The sequence below is a fragment of the Cricetulus griseus genome, chromosome 2, assembly GCF_003668045.3.
Source record: "Cricetulus griseus strain 17A/GY chromosome 2, alternate assembly CriGri-PICRH-1.0, whole genome shotgun sequence".
Taxonomy (NCBI): domain Eukaryota; kingdom Metazoa; phylum Chordata; class Mammalia; order Rodentia; family Cricetidae; genus Cricetulus; species Cricetulus griseus.
This window is the reverse complement of record NC_048595.1, coordinates 162,740,859-162,761,279: the sequence shown is the minus strand read 5'-3', so window position 1 is coordinate 162,761,279 and position 20,421 is coordinate 162,740,859. Positions and strand designations below refer to the sequence as shown.

Genomic DNA, 20,421 nt, shown 5'->3' with positions numbered 1-20,421 from the left:
CCTGCTTTTGTCGAGACTTGGAAAAATAAAAAATATGACTACTATATCAGAAGCCAAGTTGGCACATGTCCACAGAGCAACCTGAGAGTGTAGGGTGGGCCACACATCACAATCAGACTTCTCTGATGCTTGCCTCTTAGGACAAGCTTTGTTTTCTTCATATGGGCAGTGGGAACATGGCCAGCTGAGCAGGGTCCAGGGATGTCATGGGACAGTGAGTATACCAAAGTTATCTTTCAGATGTTTGGCTGCCCAGGTTGGTTGGTGGTTTGTCATGTCCTACCCATCCAGATGTAAGGTGGTCAAGGTAAATCAGCAGGTGTCTCCCTGGGGCGCTTCACATGGCAGCACTACTTGGACCCAGTAGGATATAAATTTAAAAGGGGCATGAAGTGAGATGGGGTGGATGGGTGGGAGGAAGACTTGGGAGGAATGAGGAGTGAATATGATCAAAATACGTTGTATGCATTTATGAAGCCACCTGCTTTTCTCTTGTTTCCTGTCACCTTTCTTGGCCCACATTCTTTCTCCTTCCCTTTCTTATCTCCCTTGTTCTTAATTTTTCTCTCTTCCACTTTATAACTCAGAGACTCCCTTTCCCATCATATGGGACTCCTCAGGCATGGAGACCCTGCTAGAGTCTGTTTACTTTTGGAATTTAGAGGCTCTTATTCCAGCAACAAGACCCCCTCAATGGAGGTCCTTTTGGAGAGCTGTCATTTGGCCAAGAATCCCCTTGGTCACAGAATAAGTGTCTTGTTCACGCATCCCAAAATTTTCAGGAACAATTCCAGTTTCAAGTCCCAACTTCCTTCTTTTCCTAAAAGAAAGTTCATTTAGAAAGCACAAGCCACTTGCAACACTTGGATTTTCTTTTAATACGGGATGTGAGGCAAAGCTGAAGCCATCTGTAAGGCATGCCTCTGTAGAGAGTAGCTGTGAGCCACACATGGCTAATAACAGTTTCCTTTAGCCAGAGGCTGGTGAGGTGCCTCTGCTCAGGCAGTAGAGGTCTTGTTTTTGAGTTTCTTACCGTGTGTGTGTGTGTGTGTGTGTGTGTGTGTGTGTGTGTGTGTATGTGTGTGTGTGTGTGTGTGCGCGTGCCAGGTTTTGGCTTTGCTGATGGAAAACTGGTGACAAATATGGGCACAAAATGACTTGAACTTGACTGGAGCTAAATCCCACACACAGCTGCTTCTTTGGGAGGGTCAGAGCAATGATGTCTAATAACCAGGAGGGCAGGGATTAGAAGGATCTAGCTTTGACACCTGACCTGTCACAGCAGTTGGCTTACTGTTGACCTCATGTGTGGAAGACAGCATGTGGTGGTTCTCATGTGTGGGAAGAACAAGTAACAAAATTGGAAAAGGCTACATATGGGAGATTTTTCACCTGCCTGAAAGAGCAGCTTGTGCCTTCTTTAAGATGGGCTGGAGAGATGGTTCAGTGATTAAGAGCACTGGCTGCTCTACCAGAGGCCCTGAGTTCAATTCCCAGCAACCACATGGTGGCTCACAACCATCCACAATGAGCTCTGGATCCTTCATTTGGCCTGCAGGCATCCATCCAGGCAGAACACAGTATACATGATATAAATAAAAATCTAAAAAAAAAAAGATGGGCTGGACAGCTCCTGGCAGCAGATTTGCAGTCCCCAAGGAGAACTAAACAAGGACAGACATCATATACGTCATCCCAGCTAACAACTTTGTATCTGGGATATAGAATATCTTCCTACTGAATAATTCAGTGCTTGCCATATTTTTATGCTCTATAGTTGTGTGGTATGTGGAAGTGTGGTGCAGCCTGTTAACATTTTATTATTAACAGGGTTGGAAAGGAAGTCAGGAGAAACCAAATATAACCACAGGATAAGAAAGAGTACACCAGCAAACGACTTCTGGTCTCTGTTCAAGCAGAAACCATGAGGAAAAGGAGCTAGTCTGAAAAACTCTAAGCATAACCTCAAAGAAAATCCTGGCTGATGAGGCTACCATCAGATTTGGTAGACACAGACCAGAAGTGTGCCATGCAATATACATTGGCACACATCTTGATGGAGTTAAAGTCATGCCTATGACGTTTTGCCCAGTAAGCATCCTTAGGGAACTGCTTTAATGAGCAAAATGGAGTAATTGTTAACTGACAATATTAAACGAGTGCTTAGATCATAGCTCCTGTGTTCAGAGTATGAGTTCATGTTTCTGTCCCCTCGGCCAGGCAGTGGTTGTGAGCCCTCTTGTAGTTCTCCATACACAGCGGCACTTGCCATAGCAGGCACTCAGTACGTGGTGACAGCATAAGCGGATGGGCTGAGTGGGAAACAGAGAGAAAACTCCAGTCTCTGTTTCCACATCTGGCCTCTGGATTCAACCTTGTCATCTCCTGATGTTGTCTTTAAATTCATTCCTTCCCAGGTTGGAACTATCCAAGATTCTCTTGGAAAGAGCTGATGGATGAGTGGCCTGAGGGTCCTGGGATCTGGGACAGAAAAGGGAAGACTGAAAGTTGGGGAGGGGGTGTGTAAAAAGCAGAGGAGAGTCAGTGTGCTAACTATACCTGCAGTAACTGACTACAAAAACCCTTCTCTGGGGAGGTAGTTGTTTCCTTTGTGGTTGCCCACTTTGTCTACAGGGTGGGCAACATTGTATCCACTTCCTCATGCCATCTCAGGTAAAGATAGCCCCAAGTCACACAGTGCTGAGGGCAGCTAAGGAAGGAGACCCCTCCTTCCCCACTCCAAGAGCTGTCTGTCACAGCCTAGTCTAGAGCTACAGCACAAGGGTGTACTCAGTGCTGTGACTGAGTGTTCACATGATGGTTCTGTCTGCCTGCCAGCTCCCCCTCTACCATCTCCTCATTTGGTCTGATAGCCCAGCACAAATGACTTCCCTTTAACTCTGCCTTCTGTAAGATACGCCTACCCTGGAGCCAGTTTCTACCATTGCACAAATGGACTTCCCTGGAAAGTACACATAGATGCTTCTGAGATTTCTCAGATACCATGAATCCTAAAAAGCCTCTCACTCTGGAGATGTGCGCTGGCACCTATGTATGCATTTTGGTTCCCTCTGGACCCTTGAGCCCCAGGTGCAGACTGACCTCATTGGCACCTCTTGGGTTTCACACCAACCTTGGCCCACATTCTTACAGGATAGCCAGAGGAGGAAATGAGAGGTGATCTAAGAAAGACAACCTGAGGCCCAAATCAGAGCAGGTTCAAATGCTGCCACCAAGCTGCCTGTGGCTCAACACTGTTCTCCCAGGGTTAGTAGCTTCTAGGATGGAAAATGGAAGGTGGTCTCTAACACAGCAAACAACAGAAAGTGAAATCAAGGGTGTGAGAAAACCAACTGGAGGTCAGGAGCCAAGGTTGAGATCCTCCATGTGTGTGTCTAGCAAGTCCTGTGGAGTGTGGGAGTAGAACTGTCATGTTTCATGGCTGGAAGGAACTTGACTGAATTCAGTTCTGTATTTTATTATGTGACTTCTTCCCTAATTATTCTGGAAAAATGTATAACTCGGCACTAAACTGTGGGATGCAGAGGGCAGGCACACTGGAGCTTAGTGTGACAGTCACAGGGACTGCGGAGTGGGTCTGGAGGACCCTGTCCATAGCCTGCCATCCCGGGGTGTGGTTATATGCCAGGCATTTGCTGAGAACATTCCTTAAATCACTGCCAGTAATTCTCACCCTTTAACCTCTGCAGTGGACACTATTACCTTCTCACGTTAGAGGTGAAGAGACTGAGTCACCTCTGCGTGGCAAGTGGTGGAGGGCCAGTCAGTCTGGGTAGTGGTGATGCTGGAGCCTCAGCTCTGGTGGGAGGTGAAACAGGTTTTCTTCTTTCTGGGCTGTGGACACATCACCCATGATGGGGAGTGCCACTTACATGTCCATCCATACCATCTATTTCTGCCAAAATAAAAAGGATGCATGGTTTTCAGTAGACTGACTGCCTGTCTCCCTGTTTCCTTTGGGGAGTTGGTGCTGTCGGCGTCTGCCGAACAATACTCTTTTGGCTCATTTACTCCCTCTTTTGTCTTCTGTTCTCCCCCATTATTCAGAAGGGGGATTTTTCATGACCCCCTGACCTCTGGGTTTAGCATTTTTCCTGATTTTTATGGAAAATGCCCGTCTCTGACTGCACCTGGGTGGGGGTCTGCATTTCAGAATAATCCACTGGCACAGTGAAACTTCAGGTGTAGCAGTGAGGCTGAACATTGGGCAGCAGTCCTCCTGATAGCCTGTCCCACATGACTGCTCTTCAATTCTGCCTGCTGTAAGATACACCTTCCCACTGGGTAGTTTGGGGTGCAGGCTAGTTTAGCGTGAATCTTTCTGGTGAATTTTCAGGCTTGGCAGACTGTGCTTGGCTGGGTGCTGGGGAAACACACAAGCAAAGCAAATATGGTGTCTTCCCCCTTTCTTCCCACATACCTGATGTAGGCCTCCCACAGCCTGACAGTATCGGCATCAGGTAGAGGAGGCTGCTGGTAGAAGTGGGGGCTGTGCCAGGCAGCTCCTTGGATGATGTTGCTTTATGTGTTTCCAACCTCTGAGATTTGGGGACCATAACTGAACCTCAGTAGAGTCTCCTAGACTTAAGTGAACTCTATACTCATGGTTTCACTCACATGAACTTTCTGTGCCTCAGTTTCTGTTCCTGTGAACTGGGAACATTCAGTTCAGTTGATAGAAAGGAGGTCTGTCACCCTCTCAGAAGCAGGCCAAGGGCTCCAAGGTTAGAATGCCTCACACAGGTAAGATCATCACAGCTTACTCTGCCTCACGCAGGCATTGCTGAGGCCCCCTGAATAGATGTTCCTAGTAGGGTTTGATCCCAGCTTTGCCCTTGATCTAGGGCATTGTCTTGGAGAGGTAGCACCCTGTATTTGATGTGTGTATCCTTAAAATTGAAGAAAAGCCTGCCTGAACCCTCTGGCTTCACTGGCTTTTGATTGACTTCAGAACTCACTAATTTTAGAGGTCCCAGAGCCAAGCATAAGTCATTGACCTCCTGCTGGCCTTCCTAGAGCTGATGCCATGTGAATCTTGTAAATTGCTTTTATCAACACAAAAACCAGCTCTACACTGTGAAAGGGGTAAATTAAACTTAAAGGCTTCACTTCTAATAATTTACACTGGGGAAAAATTGTATAAATGTGACAAAGCCTTAAGTTCCCATTCAACTCTTATTATTCATACTAGAGAGAAATGAAGGGACCAGACCCTCACTCAGCCCCCTGCTTTAGCAGCCATGACAGGCTACAGAAAATACATGTAGGCTTCTGAGACAAAGAAACTCCAGATCCTCTAGCCTCCTGGAGCATAGGGCCAAAACTGAGCACAAAGAAACTCCAGACCCCCTCCCCATCACAGCCTCCTAGATACTTGGTTCCTGGGAACTAGTTGCCCACAAAAGAAATTTCAGGGGAGACCAAAAACTCCCTGGTAGTCCCCAGGATATAGTTCTGAAAACTATTGGTATCTATGAACAACAGGCCCCCTGCAAGTAACAAGACAAAGCCAAAGAAAGCCACAAAACATTCCCTCTCAGCACTGACCAATGAGAATAATTGGTACACAGGTATTTCATGCCAAAATGTGACTTTGAGAAATTCTCCTAATTGTTCCCAAATGTCAACCAATCAGAAACCAACCCATACCTACTGATGTAATCCTGTAACTTTTGTCTTTAAAACCTTGCAGTAGACAGGGAACTTCACTTCCTCTGGTGGCTCCTTCATCAGCCAGCCAGACGGGGCCCCTGTCATGGTTAGATGAACAATAAAACCTTGCTTTTACAGTTCAGTGGGTCTGTCTGCCTGATGGTCTTTGGGGATCCTCAAGACTTGGGCACAACACACTGCAGTGCATACATGTGCCCAGTGGGTGACTTCTTGGTGTCAGAAAGCCAAAACTCCACCCACAGATCATGGCAAACCACTGTTTCCTAAACATCCCTCCTACGAAGGGCCACGAAGCTGGTTTACACATGTGTGGACCACCGCTCATTTCACTTCTAATCACCTCTCCCCACACCTTAGACTACCTTCCTATTATCCCATAAGAATCCCCAAATCCTACCCTTGGAGAGGCTAGCTTGACACTTGTTCCCCCATCTTCACATTTTCCCCACAGCCAGCTTGTGAATAAACTCTCAGTTTCAGTGATTAATCTTATTCCATAGCAGGCAAAACAGGGTGGTAGCATCAGAAAGGCTGGGCTGTGTTCTACCTTACAGGACAGGAGCCTTTCTGATGCTATACCACCCTGTCCCAGTCTCCAGGCTGTGGTTATGCCTGTGCCTGGCCCAGCTCTTGCTGGCTGCACATCTGCCTAGGGCTGCACCCCTCCCCATTGTTCCCTATCTGGAGAGGTCTTCACTGACCCACTATTCTCAGATTCCCTTCAATCTCATACCTGCTTTGTGTTTGTAGCACTTATCCTTCATTGCCACTATGTTGAGAAGCTTCATGAGATGCAGGACTTTGCGGGGTTAGTTGATCACTGCTAGGGGTGAAATAGCCTGGCATACAGTGGAGGCTCAATAAACCTCCAGTGAGTGAGTGGAAGAGAAAAGCCCTTCCCAGCATTGAGGGGCACAGGCAGGCCATGAGGAACCATGTGTAAGTCATTGTCTAGGGCAGGTGGAGAAAAGCCCACAAAGAAAGGAGGGCAGGAAGGTGGTCTGGGAATGCTGACCAGGTAGACCCGAGATAGAGGAAACTAGGAAGAAATATAGAAGAGCAGCCCTGACCCAGAGTCAGACATCAGTGAGACAGGTGAGACAGGCAGAACCAATTATGCTTATGCTGGGGTGGAGACCAGGGCCACTATGGAGGCAGAGATTTGGAAGGAGATAAAGGAGGAGGTGACTAGGGTGTAGCTCTGGGACTAGCATTAGGGGGTGGTGGCCAAAGCCCAGTAGGGTCAGTGAGTCAGTGCCAGGTGGACTTGCTGTGCATCCAGGGATAAGCTGGACATTACCAGGGATGTTTTCAGGGTTTCCTGAGCTGGCTTAGAGAGAATCACCTTCCAGGGAATATGCTGGTCACCAGATTTAGGCCTTGCAGCTGGGAAAGGGACGGTGGAATCTCTGAATTTGGTATTGCTCCTGGTTAGGGATTGACCTACCCAGACCCCAACCAATGACAGAAATGATAGTCCAGACTTTGGGGAATGGTGTGGTAGAACAGACTGACCACGGGTCTATCTAGAGCTGCATTCACAACAGCAAGCTTTTGTTTAATTAGCTTATTAACTTGATATTTATTATTTTGCAGTATTAGGGGTTGGATTTAGGGCTTTGCACAGCTAAGGCTAATATTCAACCACTGAACTATATTAACAACCTTCTTTTTTTTTTTTACAACCTTCTTTTATCTTGATTTTTTAAAAATTTTGATATAAAATCTCCCTCAGTTTCCTAGACTGACTCTGTAGCCCAGGCAGGCCTTGAACTTGTGATCCTTCTGCTTCAGCCTCCCCAGTGATTGGGTTCATAAGTCCTTGCCGCCAGAGCCTCATCACCAGGCCTGCTTTCTAGATTTTAGACCTTTTAGCTCTGGTGATTCTTGGCATGGGGTGGGGGCAGGCTCTGCAAAGCCTCCTCCTGGCAGTTGTAGCCTTTGGTTGCTGGTAGTAGGGAGCCCTGTGTCGCTCTGCACCTATCTGGGAAGACACTAGCAGCTCTGGGACTTGTCAGGCTGCAACTTTCTGCACGGTTGCTGATGGGGTGTTTGCTGGTTCCAGACAGCAGCTGTTCTTGTGCTGGAAATAGCTTGGATCTTGCTGAAGGGCTGTCACCTTTGGTAGAGAAGGGGGCTGCTTGCCAAAAAGGCCCCCAGGGAGCCGCAACTGTCAGAGTTGGGAAAAGGAATGCGCAGAAGTGATGGAGTCCTGGGTTCTGGGCAATCAGAAGCCTGAGGTTTTTCTCCTGGTGTAATCTACTAGCCGGATGACCTTGGGCAAGGGGCCTTGCTGTTTGCAGCCTGAATTTCAAGCATGACTCATTGGGCTGTTAAGAGAATGAAACAGACAGTTTGGGTCTAGGAACAGGCTGCCTCACTCAGCTGGGCAGGATGGGAGTCAGGTGGGGTGAAACCCAACCCACTATCACCCCAACAGGCCATGTTGCTGGCATGTGGCTTAATTAATGGGGTTTGAGGGCTTTCTAATTTCGTTTTCCCAGAGGTACCATGTGATTTAGTAATGTTCCTAGTAGGGTGGAATCATACTACATACAGTTCTCTTAGAATGCCCCAGGCATGACAAGACAAAGGGTCCCCTGGGCTTCTGGGTTCTTAGATACCACTAGTGTCTGCATTCTGGTGGGGTGTGATCAGAAAGAGAGCGCAGTGGCCGCATCTCACACCAACCTAGAGTTACCTGGGCCTAGAGTTTTGTGACCATCCTGAGGCCCTGGGGATGGGATGCAGCCCTGGGCAGACAGAAGAGGAAATAAGCAAGAGAGCCTTTGTGGGAGGGTTCATAAACAAAGGCTGGTTGGAGCAGATGAATGGCCTAGTGTGGACTCTCAGCTGGCCAGCTCCAACCTGCTGAGACTGGCCTCAGCATGCAAAGCTGGAGCAGAGGTGAGAGAAGGGAAGCTACATCCGGCCACCAGGACCGTCAGCCTTCTGCATTTGTTTTCTCATAATGGAGGTTGTCACCTGATGACCAGGCAGTTAGAGCTGTTCAACCCACAAGGTCCCTGAGGGCACAGTGACAGACTCAGGATGGATGCAGCCTGGAGCTGACTTTGGATTTGACTGTTGGAAGTCAAATGGCATTGGAGAGCTAGGCTTCTGACACGGCTCTTAGGCTATTTATACCTGTAGATGCCAGTTGCTGTGCCAGGTCCCCCTCCTTTGAGTAGAGATAGTGTTTCCGGAATGGAAAGAAGAGGTGGTGACTAACTTGCTTACAAAGCCTGGGGACTTTGAGAAGGCAGAGGGATGCTGTGGTCAGATCCCCCAGGCACAAGTAAAGCCGGAGGTATTTATAGGGAGGTCTATAACTTAAAAGCGAAGAATGTTTATCAGCAATTTTCAGTAGCAGAAGAATCATAACTCCATTACAGGAAACAACACAGAAAAGACACTTTAAAATCGATCCTGATCCAATGACTGACAGGTCCCAGAAACATCTCATCATAGGCCACCCCTCCCTGGCACTGTCACACACGTGTGTAATGCTTTCCTCAGGTCACAGTTTGTTCTTGCAAGTTGTACCTGCCACTCTTGAGTGGGCTTCTTCCCACACACAGAAGTATGTGAGCGTCCCTTTTGTGGACTGAGAGAACTCCCAGTTCACACAGCTTCCTCCAGATACACGTGTCCCACCCCCCAAGCTTCCTGCCACAGGCAGAATGTTGGGGTTCCCAGTGTGGCAGTGCTCTTGAAATGCTTTGCTGTCAAATGTGTTATTGGCAGAGATCAGACTGGAACAGTGCACCCCTAGGAGCAGAGCCCCCATGGGTGGGAGACAGCAGCAAGAATTGTTCATTTCCTTTTCCTGACTGCAGAGCTGATGCTTTAGACACAGTCATAGAGTAGTTTGGATGACTTGGCCAAGGGTGTTTCAGGGGCCTAGGATTTGCATTAATTAGAAATAGTAAAATATAAACATGCAACTGCCTGTCATGAGGGAAGGGGTTTTATACTCACTAATTCTTGGAAACAAGGGGGGGGGGCAGAAGTGGATAAGTGCCCTGAGGGCAGGAACTGGCAAGGCAGGGTTTCTAGTCTTAGAAGTAGCCTGCTTGAGTATTTTCTTCAGGCTCCATTCTGCAGGGCCTGCTCAAGGTTGCCTATACCCGGCCCTCGGATGGTTCGGGCAGAGAATGATGGGCACAGAGTGTGGAAGCTGGAGAAGGAAGGATCTGAGAATGGCTCTGTTTTGTTTGAGTGGCTTGGCAGAGGCACTCTTAGGTCAGTCTGTCACAGTCTCTAGGAATCCTGAAAGGGACAGCCCCTGTATGGTGGACAGGGCCCAGGGGTCAAGGCCTCAGAAACACTTCTCTTGTTTTTTTTAGATTAGGGTCTCACACATAGCCCTGGCTGGAATGAAAGAGACCAGCATCCCTCTGCCTTCCATGTGCTAGAATTAGAGGTGTGTGCCACCACGCCCAGCAGTAACCCAGTCTTCATATCTGTGGCACTTAGCAGAGGCAGGGTGATCAAGGACATCTAACACCCAGGCAGGACTTGGCATTGGCTATAGCTGTGGGGAGGCGGAAGGATGGAGGTTTAGTAAGCTCAGCAGAAGGCAGCATCACTAGAGCAGATGGCAGCAAAACGTCAGCGCTGTTCATCCGTGACTCAGCTATCAGCCAGCTGAGCGTACACAAGCCAGTGCTGCACTCCCTGGGTCTCCCTGTGGTGTCTGCTGGCACCGCTTGCCCTTCAATGGCGGGGCAGTGGGGGTGAGCAAGTCTTACACTTCCTGTGTGTTATGCTTTCCTGGAAATGTTAACATTGTCATGGTAGCTGCTCACGTAGCACTCAATCTTTATAGACTGGAGGCTAAGTTTAGAAGTGACATGGCTGAAATGGCTATCTTGGTTCATTCATGCTAGTAAAACTGGGGTGTTTATAAACAATGGATATGTATTTCTAGAGATTTGACTTGGGGTCCAAATTTCAAAGGAAAGTCTGCTTTCTGGCTCATAGACATGCCTTCTTCCCATATCCTCATGTGGTAGAGGGCACAAAGTATCTCTCTCAGTTCTATTTTATAAGGAATTTTACAAAGCTCTATCTTATAAATATAGGGTGGAAAAAACAAAGAGCTCATCTAATCCCATCACCTCAGGGGTTGGGATTTCAATTTATGGCTTCTGGAGAGCCACAAGCACTCAGATTATAGCAGTGGCTAATAAGGGATGTGAGCCCAGCTCTGAAAACCTCTCAGCCTAAGAACCCTTAGACACAAGACTTCTGAGAATCGCTCAGTTGCCTGTGTGAGTGATGCTGGGGATTCAGGAGAAAGGAGGACCAGATAAAGGAAGGATGGTTGGGTGGAGGAGAGGGGAGGCTGGCTGGTCAAATGGAAGACACGTCCTTAGTTCAAACTAGGAGAGAAAAAGAGACAGAGAGGGCAAGTGACCCAGAGGGTTTGTAAACACAGGAGTCATGTCTACAAGTCTCCAGTTCCTGCAGACTCTAGACCAGTGGTTCTCAACCTTCCTAATGCTGCAACACTTTAATACAGTTCTTCATGTTGTGCTGGCCCACAACCATAAAATTATTTTTGTTGTTACTTCATAACTAATTTTGCTACTGTTAAGAATTGTAATGTAAATATTCCCTACGCAAGATATCTAATAATCTGATATTGGACCACCAAATGAATCACCACCCACAGGTGGAGAACTGCTGCTTTTAATTATCTTGACAACATTTGCTTCTGGAGTTTTTCTTAGCAGCAGTCTAGGATCCATTGCCTCACTCAACCTGTGGTTCCAAAGGCTTAGTGACACCTGCAGGATCTGGTTGCAAATGAGATTGTTTGTTGCAAGACACCAGACCTTACTTTCCACTGTGTGACTGGAAAACTGCATGAGTTAGAGTCAAGGTCACGGGCATGTGTGGTGGCCCCAAGTTGATAACAGAATATTTGTCGGCTATTTAAAGGCAAAAGGGATTTATCACGGGCACTCCTAGCTCAGAATCTTTGAGAAAAATGAGTAAGTGACTTAGTGTATTAGTCAGGGCTATTTAGTGGAACAATGAAATACAGAATGAGTATAGTGAAAGAATGAATATATAGATAATAATGGACTTATTAGAGTGACTTACAAGCTGTGATCCAGCTAGTCCAACAAGGTTTTCTACCAATGGACAGTCTAAGAATCCAGTGGTTGTTCAGTCCACGAGACTGGACATCTTAGCCTCTCTTCACTACATAGTGGAATCATGTAGAAGTAGGCTCTAAGGCTAGTGAAGGACTAGACTGCCTGTGAGATTGAGGGCAAGCAGGCAGAGATCAAAAGCTTCTTCCTTCCACATCCTTTATATATACCAGGTCCTAGTTAGGGTTACCATTGCTATGACAAAGCACCATGTGTGGGTGATGGTGGTGCACACCTTTCATCCCAGCTCTCATGAGGCAGAAGCACACAGATCTCTGAGTTTGAGGCCAGCCTTGTCTACACAGTGAGTTCCAGGACACAAAGAAACCCTGTCTTGAAGAAACAAAACAAACAAATCTAAAATGAGAGAGAGAGAGAGAGAGAGAGAGAGAGAGAGAGAGAGAGAGAGAGAGAGATGCCACAACCAAAAGCAAGTTGGGGAAGAAATGGTTTATTTGGCTTTTACTTCCACATTGTAGTTCATCATTGAAGGAAGTCAGGACAGGAATTCAAGCTGATACAGAGGCCATGGAGGGGTGCTACTTACTGGCTTACTACTTTTCATTATAAATCTGCATAAGATTGATTACCAATAACTACACAACCTAACAACATAGTCAGTACTAGGCTGCCTTGAAATCTCCTTTGCTACTTCCATTAAATCCCAAACTCTTCAATTTATCCTCAGTTGGATATTTTTGGACAAGAGCAGGAAGCAGCCACATTCTTCTTGAAAATATCACAAAAACAGTTACTACGCCATTTACTAATATTCTTTTCCTCCAAAACCTATTGATCCCGGCCATCATAATCTATATCACTTTCAGCACCACTATCTTTCATGCTTCTATGAGGATGGCCCAGGAAACCCTACATAAAGTGTTCAATAGCTTTTCTACTCCAGTTATCCAAATAGTTTATATTCCTACAACAAACATCATGGTTAGGACTGTCACATCAATACCCCACTCTTGGTACCAATTTCTGTCTTAGTCACTGTTCTATTGCTTTGAAGAGACTCTATGACCATGGCAGCTCTTTTAAAAGAAAGCATTTTAATTGGGTTTATTTAGTTCATTATCAGCATGTTGTGGAACATGGTGGCATGCAGGCAGCCACTGAAGCAGTAGCTAAGAGCTACATTCTGATCCATAGGCAGAGAGAGAGAGAGAGAGAGAGAGAGAGAGAGAGAGAGAGGTGCCAGCGTCAGAGAAAGAAAGTGTGTGTGTGTGTGAGAGAGAGAGAGAGAGGGGGGGGAGAGGAGAGAGAGGAGAGAGTGCCAGGGTCAGAGAGAGAGGAGAGAGAGAGAGAGAGAAAGAGAGAGAGAGAGAGCCAGAGCCAGCCAGCCAGAGAGACAGAGAGAGGCAGAGACAGACTCTGGGCCTGTCATGGGCTTTTGAAACCTCAAAGCCCACCCCCAGTGACATACTTCCTCCCATAAAGGCATGCCTCCTAATCCTTCTAATGTTTTCAAGTAGTGCCACTCCCTGGCGGCTAAGCATTCAAATATATGAGCCTGAGCCTATGGGTGCCATTCCTATTCAAATAACCACATTCTACTCCAATACTATATGTAGAGTTTGAAAAAAAAGGGGGGGGGAGCACCAGGAAGTGTAATGGAGCACTAAGTGTAGTGCTCAAGGAGATAAAAGGTTTAAAGAAAAGCGCAGTGCTAAGTGGAATAAAGGGAGTGGTGACCTCAGAGCAAGGCCTCACCAACTAAGTTTTTGTGGAGGAAACCCAACAACAATTGAAAGCTGGTGTAAATGTAATTAAAGGAGGTGGCCAAGCTCCAGTCCCATCAAGCAGTAGAACTTGGGAGCTTTGGTCACATGGTTCTGGCTTTAGAGTTAAGGATACAGGAAAGGACTTGTGGAATCTCCCTCCATGGCTAAGAAAAGCTACTGAGGCTAGGGTTGTGTCAGGGATGTCACTGCTTGGAGGCCTGGAGAGGGCATTTTGTGAAGTTGTGAATGTGAAGCCTGGATTGCCTTAGAAATCCCAAGATGCTGGAGATGCCAGAGTTGTGGGACATCTTCCAAATAAAGCTGCAGATTAGGTGTGGACCCAGCCCAAGAAAGAGAAGTGAAGTTGGAGATCTGAAGGGTGCTTTGGCATCAGACATAGAGACACAGTTTGGCGTTTGCCCGGCTGGTTTTCCATTTCACTTTGGTCCAATACGTCCTCACTGTGCTCCTTTCCTCCCATTTGGGATGGTAATGCATATCCTGTGCTGCTGTATGTTGGAAGTATGTGATTTGCTTTTTGATTTTGATTTTATAGGGAGTGATATTTAAGAGATTGCCAAGAGTCTCAGAAGAGACTGTGAACTATTAAACAGTGTTGAGACTATGACAAGCTATGGGTACTTTTTAAGTTGGACTGAATGCATATTTTGCATTATGAAATAGCTATAAGACGATGGGGGCCAGAGAGTAGAATGTGGTGGTTTGAATAAGAATGGCTTCATAGGCTTATATATTTGAATGCTTAGTCACCAGGGAGTGGCACTATTTGAAAAGATTAGAAGGATTAGGAGGTATGACCTTGTTGGATCAAGTGTGTCACTGGGGGTAGGCTTTGAGGTTCCAAAATCCCATACCAGACTCAGAGTCTCTCTCTCTCTCTCTCTCTCTCTCTCTCTCTCTCTCTCTCTCTCTCTCTGCCTATGGGTCTGTCTCTCTGCCTATGGGTCAGGATATAGCTTTCAGCTACTGCTCCAGCAACCATCTATATGCCACCATGCTCTCCACCATAGTGAAACTGTAAACAAGCTTCCTATTAAATGCTTTCTTTTATAAGAGTTTCCTTGGTCATGCTGTCTCTTTATAGCAATTGAACAGTGGCATTCCAGAACAATAGAACTAACTGAGACATTCTGGAAGGTGTGGTCCAGACTAAAGATGGATCTTCCCACTTCAGAAGATTTAATTAAGAAAGATCGCTCACAGGTGTACCCATCCACTTGTTTAGTTAATTCCAGATATAGTCAGGTAATAACCAAGGGTAACCATCACACTGAGGAATGGCATTGTGAAATGAGACCATCACTTGAGCTGTTGCTATCACTAGTTTCTGAGAACCATGTTACCTCTGTCTGCTCCATGTTCCTTTTCAACGAGTGGCTTGGAATCAATCTCATGAGTGTGTTTCTGATTGGTTGGATCTAATTTTTTTCCAAAGCCATAGCCTCAAAGGAGTCTGGGAAATGTTGTTAACATGCCTGTTACTGTAGTGCAGATGGGAGAGAAATAACAAGGACATAATCCTTACATTTGAGATGCTCACCATTTGGAAGGGCCATAGACACAAAGACAGATTATGATAACATGATGTTATTTGTTCTAATTAAGATAGTGTGTAGAGCCCAGGGGTAGGGACCACATGAGAGCTCCCAAAGGTGTAGGCCATTGACCTAGGTTCTGAAGCTGTGTTTTCTGAGTGAGAGACAGAGAACAGAGCTCAGAAACAAGAGGGAAGCAGGGAGAATGAGTTTGATATTATGAAGATCCTCAATTCCTAGTTCTTATGAATTCTGCCTAATTCTTTCATGACATAAAGATACAGTCAACTGATTTTAGAAATAGGAGATAATTCATTGTACAGAACATTTTTTGTCTACTTTAGTGGCCTTGAGCATGTTAGGCAAGCACTCTACTCTCCAGCCCATGCTTTATGGTTTTTAAATGAGCACACTAGCATCTGCTTGGCAATAGGGTACACATGCAGTGACTGCTGCCATGGTTGGAAGGTGTTGAGACATGCTCCAAGGATGCCGACATTCCCAACACCTGTTCTGGCTCTGTGATGGTTCTAGGTGCCTCTTTCACCTTGGCTCTTGAGGGTTATTTGTCAAGAGACCACTGACCCCACAGTTAGTGCGGCAGGCCCTACAGTCTTCCTGATTCATGACTGAGGCTGCCTTGTGACCCCATGATCCTGGTTCCATATGCTCAGCTGCAGAACCACCTTAGGAGTTGGAGAGACCATTGGGGAAAGGATCACCTGACTTCTGCACTGGAAGGTGACTCCTTACTCCAGGGCTGTAGGTACACCCGATATTATGATAAGCAGAAGGCTCAAGAGCAGCCATGTCTCAGAGACAGCACTGCCTGAGCATTCAAGCCAAGGAAGCAGATGGGAATGGAAATACTGTGTCAATGGAAAATCTGTGGCCATCTCAACTCTGCCTGTGGCTGTGTTGTAGGATATTGTCCTAAGAGTGAGAGAAAGGCAAAAGGGTCAGGAAAGGATAGGACAGCTCACTGCCTGCCTCCCAGATTGGCTGCTGGGTGCTGCCTGTCTCCTGCTCTGTCTGTTCAGAGTGCACAGATCCGACCCCTGTCTCCTCCCTCACAGCCTTGCAATGAAACCTGTGCCTGCCTTCCAGTGTTGGCAGAAGTGGGCTTTGTTCCTGTGCTTGCTTACAGTGTAGTATGGTTGCTCCTACTAGAGCCAGCCCCTAATGGGTCCTGTGGGTTGGTTGGTTGGTTTTATGTATTGGACTAGGCTTAGTTCTTTCTCTCAGAAGGACCCTTGGTAAATCCTAGAAAACCCGGGCTGCTGCTTCTCTGTGTAACCGTTGTCTCTGTTGGTTCTCAGGTACTTTGAATTTTACAAGGGGCCTTTAGAATTTAACTCCACGAGATGCCTGGAACTGAGGCAGGAGATCCTGGACGTGAAGGTGCTATCCATGTGAGTGTGCCTGGGCTGGGAATGGGTACAAGTTGCATGTGGTGGTGGGGGAGGTAGAACTCAGAACTGAAGGAAACGAGAAATACAAGGTAGATGTCAGAGCCTGAAAATTACATCTTCCACTGGCATTAGAAAGCCCTGGAAGCTGTTTAATAGCAAAGGCCAGGTTTGCAAGGTCACCTTCAGCTGACTGGGTGTGAAACACCCCAGCTCAGTTACCAGCTTCCTCGACTGTCATTGCAGGGTTCCTATTGTAAGTGGAAATCCAAGAGGCCTGGGAGTACCTGACCCGAAATTCAGTATTTTGTACTGTTGGGTCAAGCCTTGCCCACTTGATGTTGTCTTTTACTATTTTAATTTCCTTGAAAGTTTTGATGTGTCAATTCTTTAAGTGATAGAAAATCCAAGTGTTGAAAACTGGTATGTGATGAAGTATATCTCTCTCACAGACACCAAGTTCTGGTTCCTGAAGGTCCAGTATGTCTTTCCAAAGTGTCGCTGCACAAACAACATCTCTGTGTGGAGATTCCTTCCATACACTTCTATAGAAATGGCAAAGGAGCACCCCCATTCCATCCCATCCCACAGTCCGTCACCCACAGTGCTCCCACAGTCCGTCACCCACAGTGCTCCTACAGCCAGTGGAAGGAGGACTTGAGCCTCAAAGATGGGTGTTCACTTGAGTCTTCTCTCTCTTGTTACAACTCCCAGGAATCCAGGGGACCTTACTAGAGGAATCTGGATCATAGTTATGTCAGGGTCTGAATTCATTTGGAACCATTACATCTGGATGTAGACAAAATCAAATTTATACAAAAGTAGTGTTGGATGCTTCTATGGACTCATGGCCCCCTGACATGATCCTGAGGACTGGGATCATTCCCATGGCTAGCAGACAGAAGTCAGGTAGTGTGGATCATGGAGAAAGGATAGGCAGACCAGGGACTGAACACTGATTCTGGGCCTTATCAGCTCAAATTATCAGGCAAATTACTTAATTTCTCTGAGTCTTTCCTAACTCATAAAATGGAGGTGGCATTATCTACTGCTTAGGCATTGCTGCTGACTAGCAGAAATAGTTTGTAACATAGATAGCAGGCATCGCCTAGGGGATTGGGGTTGCAGTGGCTCTCAATAGATGTGGATATTCTATTCTCTTTCCTTCCATTTCTTTCTCTTATGGCAACAGCAGTTTTTCTGAGTTATACACAGAATCTGTGTCAGTGAACTTTCCATCACTGTAGCGAATATATAACGAGGTAATAACTTGGAGGAGAGCACACCATGTTTGCCAAGGAAGGGCAGAGAGAGTCCTGGTGTGTAGGGTGGTAGTTGTTAACTAGGCCAAGAAGATTCCAAATGGGACAGTCTGTATGAAGCCTTGAGACAGGAAGGACTGTGCTGGGTCCTGGCTCTGAAGGACCAGAGTAGCTTGTGGGTCAGCATGTGAGGGGGAAACAGAAGCTGTGGCACCAGAGGAGTCATGGTGCACCTATGTCTTTTTTCTGAGGACCGTGGGACCCTGTGGAAAGGATTTAGGAAGTATATAGGAGTACAGTCTGATAGACATTTTGGAATACTTCCAAGGAGTTACATGACAGTGCCTACCCAGACCTCAATCAGGAGCTAAATTCAGAAGCGGAAGGTCCCTGCTTATCTTTTCTCAGAATTAAAATATTTGAGATCTTTACATATTTGCCCAGGATCCCAGAGAACTCTTGTTGGCAGTGTTCCTCCGAGTTTTCAAAGGAAAAACAGTTAATTTTCAAATTAGAAACCGAAAATCTCTTCGTGGGTGCTCCAAGGTCTGGACAGGAAGTGCCGAGGAAGCACATGAACTGACTGTCTTCATAATTTCCCTTCCTTCTTCTTACAGATTTTCTGCGTGATGTTGTTGATGCCTACATCAATTTTCTGGGGCCACCACCATCAAATTCTATTATCAAGTCATGTAGTTACTTTTCTTTTTCCATCTTTTTTGTACGTGTGTGCACATGCATTGGAGGCTAGATGTTGATGTTAAGAATCACCCTTCAGTGTTCTTCCATCTGCTTCATTGAGGCAGGGTCTCAGTCAAACCCAGAACTCAATGATATGGCTGATCTTGCTAGCCGGCATGTGGTAGAAATCCTCTATCTTCACCTTCTGAGCTGGAATTATAGGCATGCCACCATGCCTACCCAGCATTTTAAATGAATTCTGGGGACCCAAACTCTACACTTCATGCTTGCAGTCTCTTCAACCCCAGATGAGTTGTTTTTTTTCCTCCTTGTTCCGGAAGCAGGAAGATGAAGAGTGGGAGTCATAGGGCCTCCCTTCCCGGCTTGCTCAAGGCCACACTTTCACTGTGTCAGTCTGTGTCGTGTGTCTCACTCTCTTCTTACAAGAACATCAGTCGTACTGGACCAGGGCCCACTCCAGTGACTTTATTCCCCCCTAGTTTTGACTCTAAAGACCCCCTTCTCCAAATACAGTCAGGGTACTTTGGTTTGAACCTACAAATACTTTTGGGGATGTAAAGAGCAATGTCATATTTCCCTGTGCCTGTGACCACCCTTCTCCATAGTCATGGACTCTTTTTTTGGTGGTGTTTTGTTCCTTCCACAGTTGCATTAGTTCTCATCTCTGCCTTTGGGACTTCCTCAGGATGGATTCCTAAGATGAAAAGCAATCCCAGCTGACAGCCTCAGGCTTAGTCAGTCTGTCTTCCATGGCAGCTCTCCTGTCTGGGGACTTGAGTTGTGGAAGTACAGGAAGAAGTAAAGGCAAGATTAGGCCATTCACAGGGTACCAGTTGTGTCAGTCTGGTGTGTCAGGGAATGGCAAGCCCAGTGCCCCACCCCCCTCCTGAGTAATTCCCAAACTGAGGGTTTGTGGGTCCTCCATGAGAGATATCAGAGAGCTCAGAGGCTGGCTTCTGTCCAGGTAGTGTTGATAGTATCTGGGCTCCCTTGGACTTTGCTAAGCTCCAGCCTCATCTCACAATCTGGACCACAGCAGGACTGACCCGAATAATAGGAAAAAGGTCAAATCCCATCTGTGAATGGAGGCAACTGGGTGCATGCACACATGTCCCTTCAGGCACACAGAGTGTCAGCAGGTATTTTGTCTGAGGACACAAGGATTCCTGTAGGAGTAATTTTGACCTAAACTTTCTCAAATCAATGGTAAAAAATCAGTCAGCCAGAAAACCCCCACAGGGAAAGTGTCCTCTTTCCTGACACTGTCTGAGATACGAGGAATCAGTCTGAGATTGTTAGTCATGACAGTGTCAGTTGCTGATTCTTGTTCAAATTATTTATGTTTGATTCTAGTTGTGTGAGTGTCTTTGTTTTTAAAGGTAAATCTTCAGTTGCTGCCCATGTCCACACCCACATGGGGGTTTTGCTTGAGAACTCCGTGCCAGCATTCCTTCCCTACCCTTCTGGGCTGGGCTTGGTGCAGAGTCCAGCAATGAGGCCAAACAGAGCAGCCTGGAGCTGTGGCCACTGGCAAACAGCCCCACTCCCTGGGCTGGGAGGTCCTTCATGCCTCAGGAAGCTCAGATCCAGAGGGCTTTCAAAAGTCTGTGCCATCTGCCAGGTCGGGGTTCAGTGTAGTTAGGCCCTGAGCTCAGGGACCTTGGACAATGAGGGGACTCAGCAAGCACTTGTACAAAGAACAAGTGGTGGAGAAAGCAGATGAGAATGGAGAGTAGGCAAACACAATAGGCGCTGGGAGACGTGGGAGAACAAGGGAGGCCAGTGAGATTACCATTGTGGTAAGGATAATCACAAAAGCTTATAGCACTAAACATCCAGGCCTCGCCTCCTCATCACGGATCCAATCCTTTGGATTCTCAGCTGTTTCTTCTGTTTAGCATGAG

General features: G+C 46.7%; 1 protein-coding gene across 1 annotated transcript in view; it reads left to right on the top strand.

The window, feature by feature from the left end:
• The window catches only part of St8sia5 (ST8 alpha-N-acetyl-neuraminide alpha-2,8-sialyltransferase 5), a 57,224-nt gene that overhangs the window by 22,347 nt on the left and 14,456 nt on the right, over nucleotides 1-20,421 (top strand). The window contains exon 3 of the mRNA XM_027397943.2: nucleotides 16,464-16,556. Coding sequence (XP_027253744.1) covers nucleotides 16,464-16,556 — 93 coding nt within the window. The remainder of the gene's footprint in view (nucleotides 1-16,463; nucleotides 16,557-20,421) is intronic.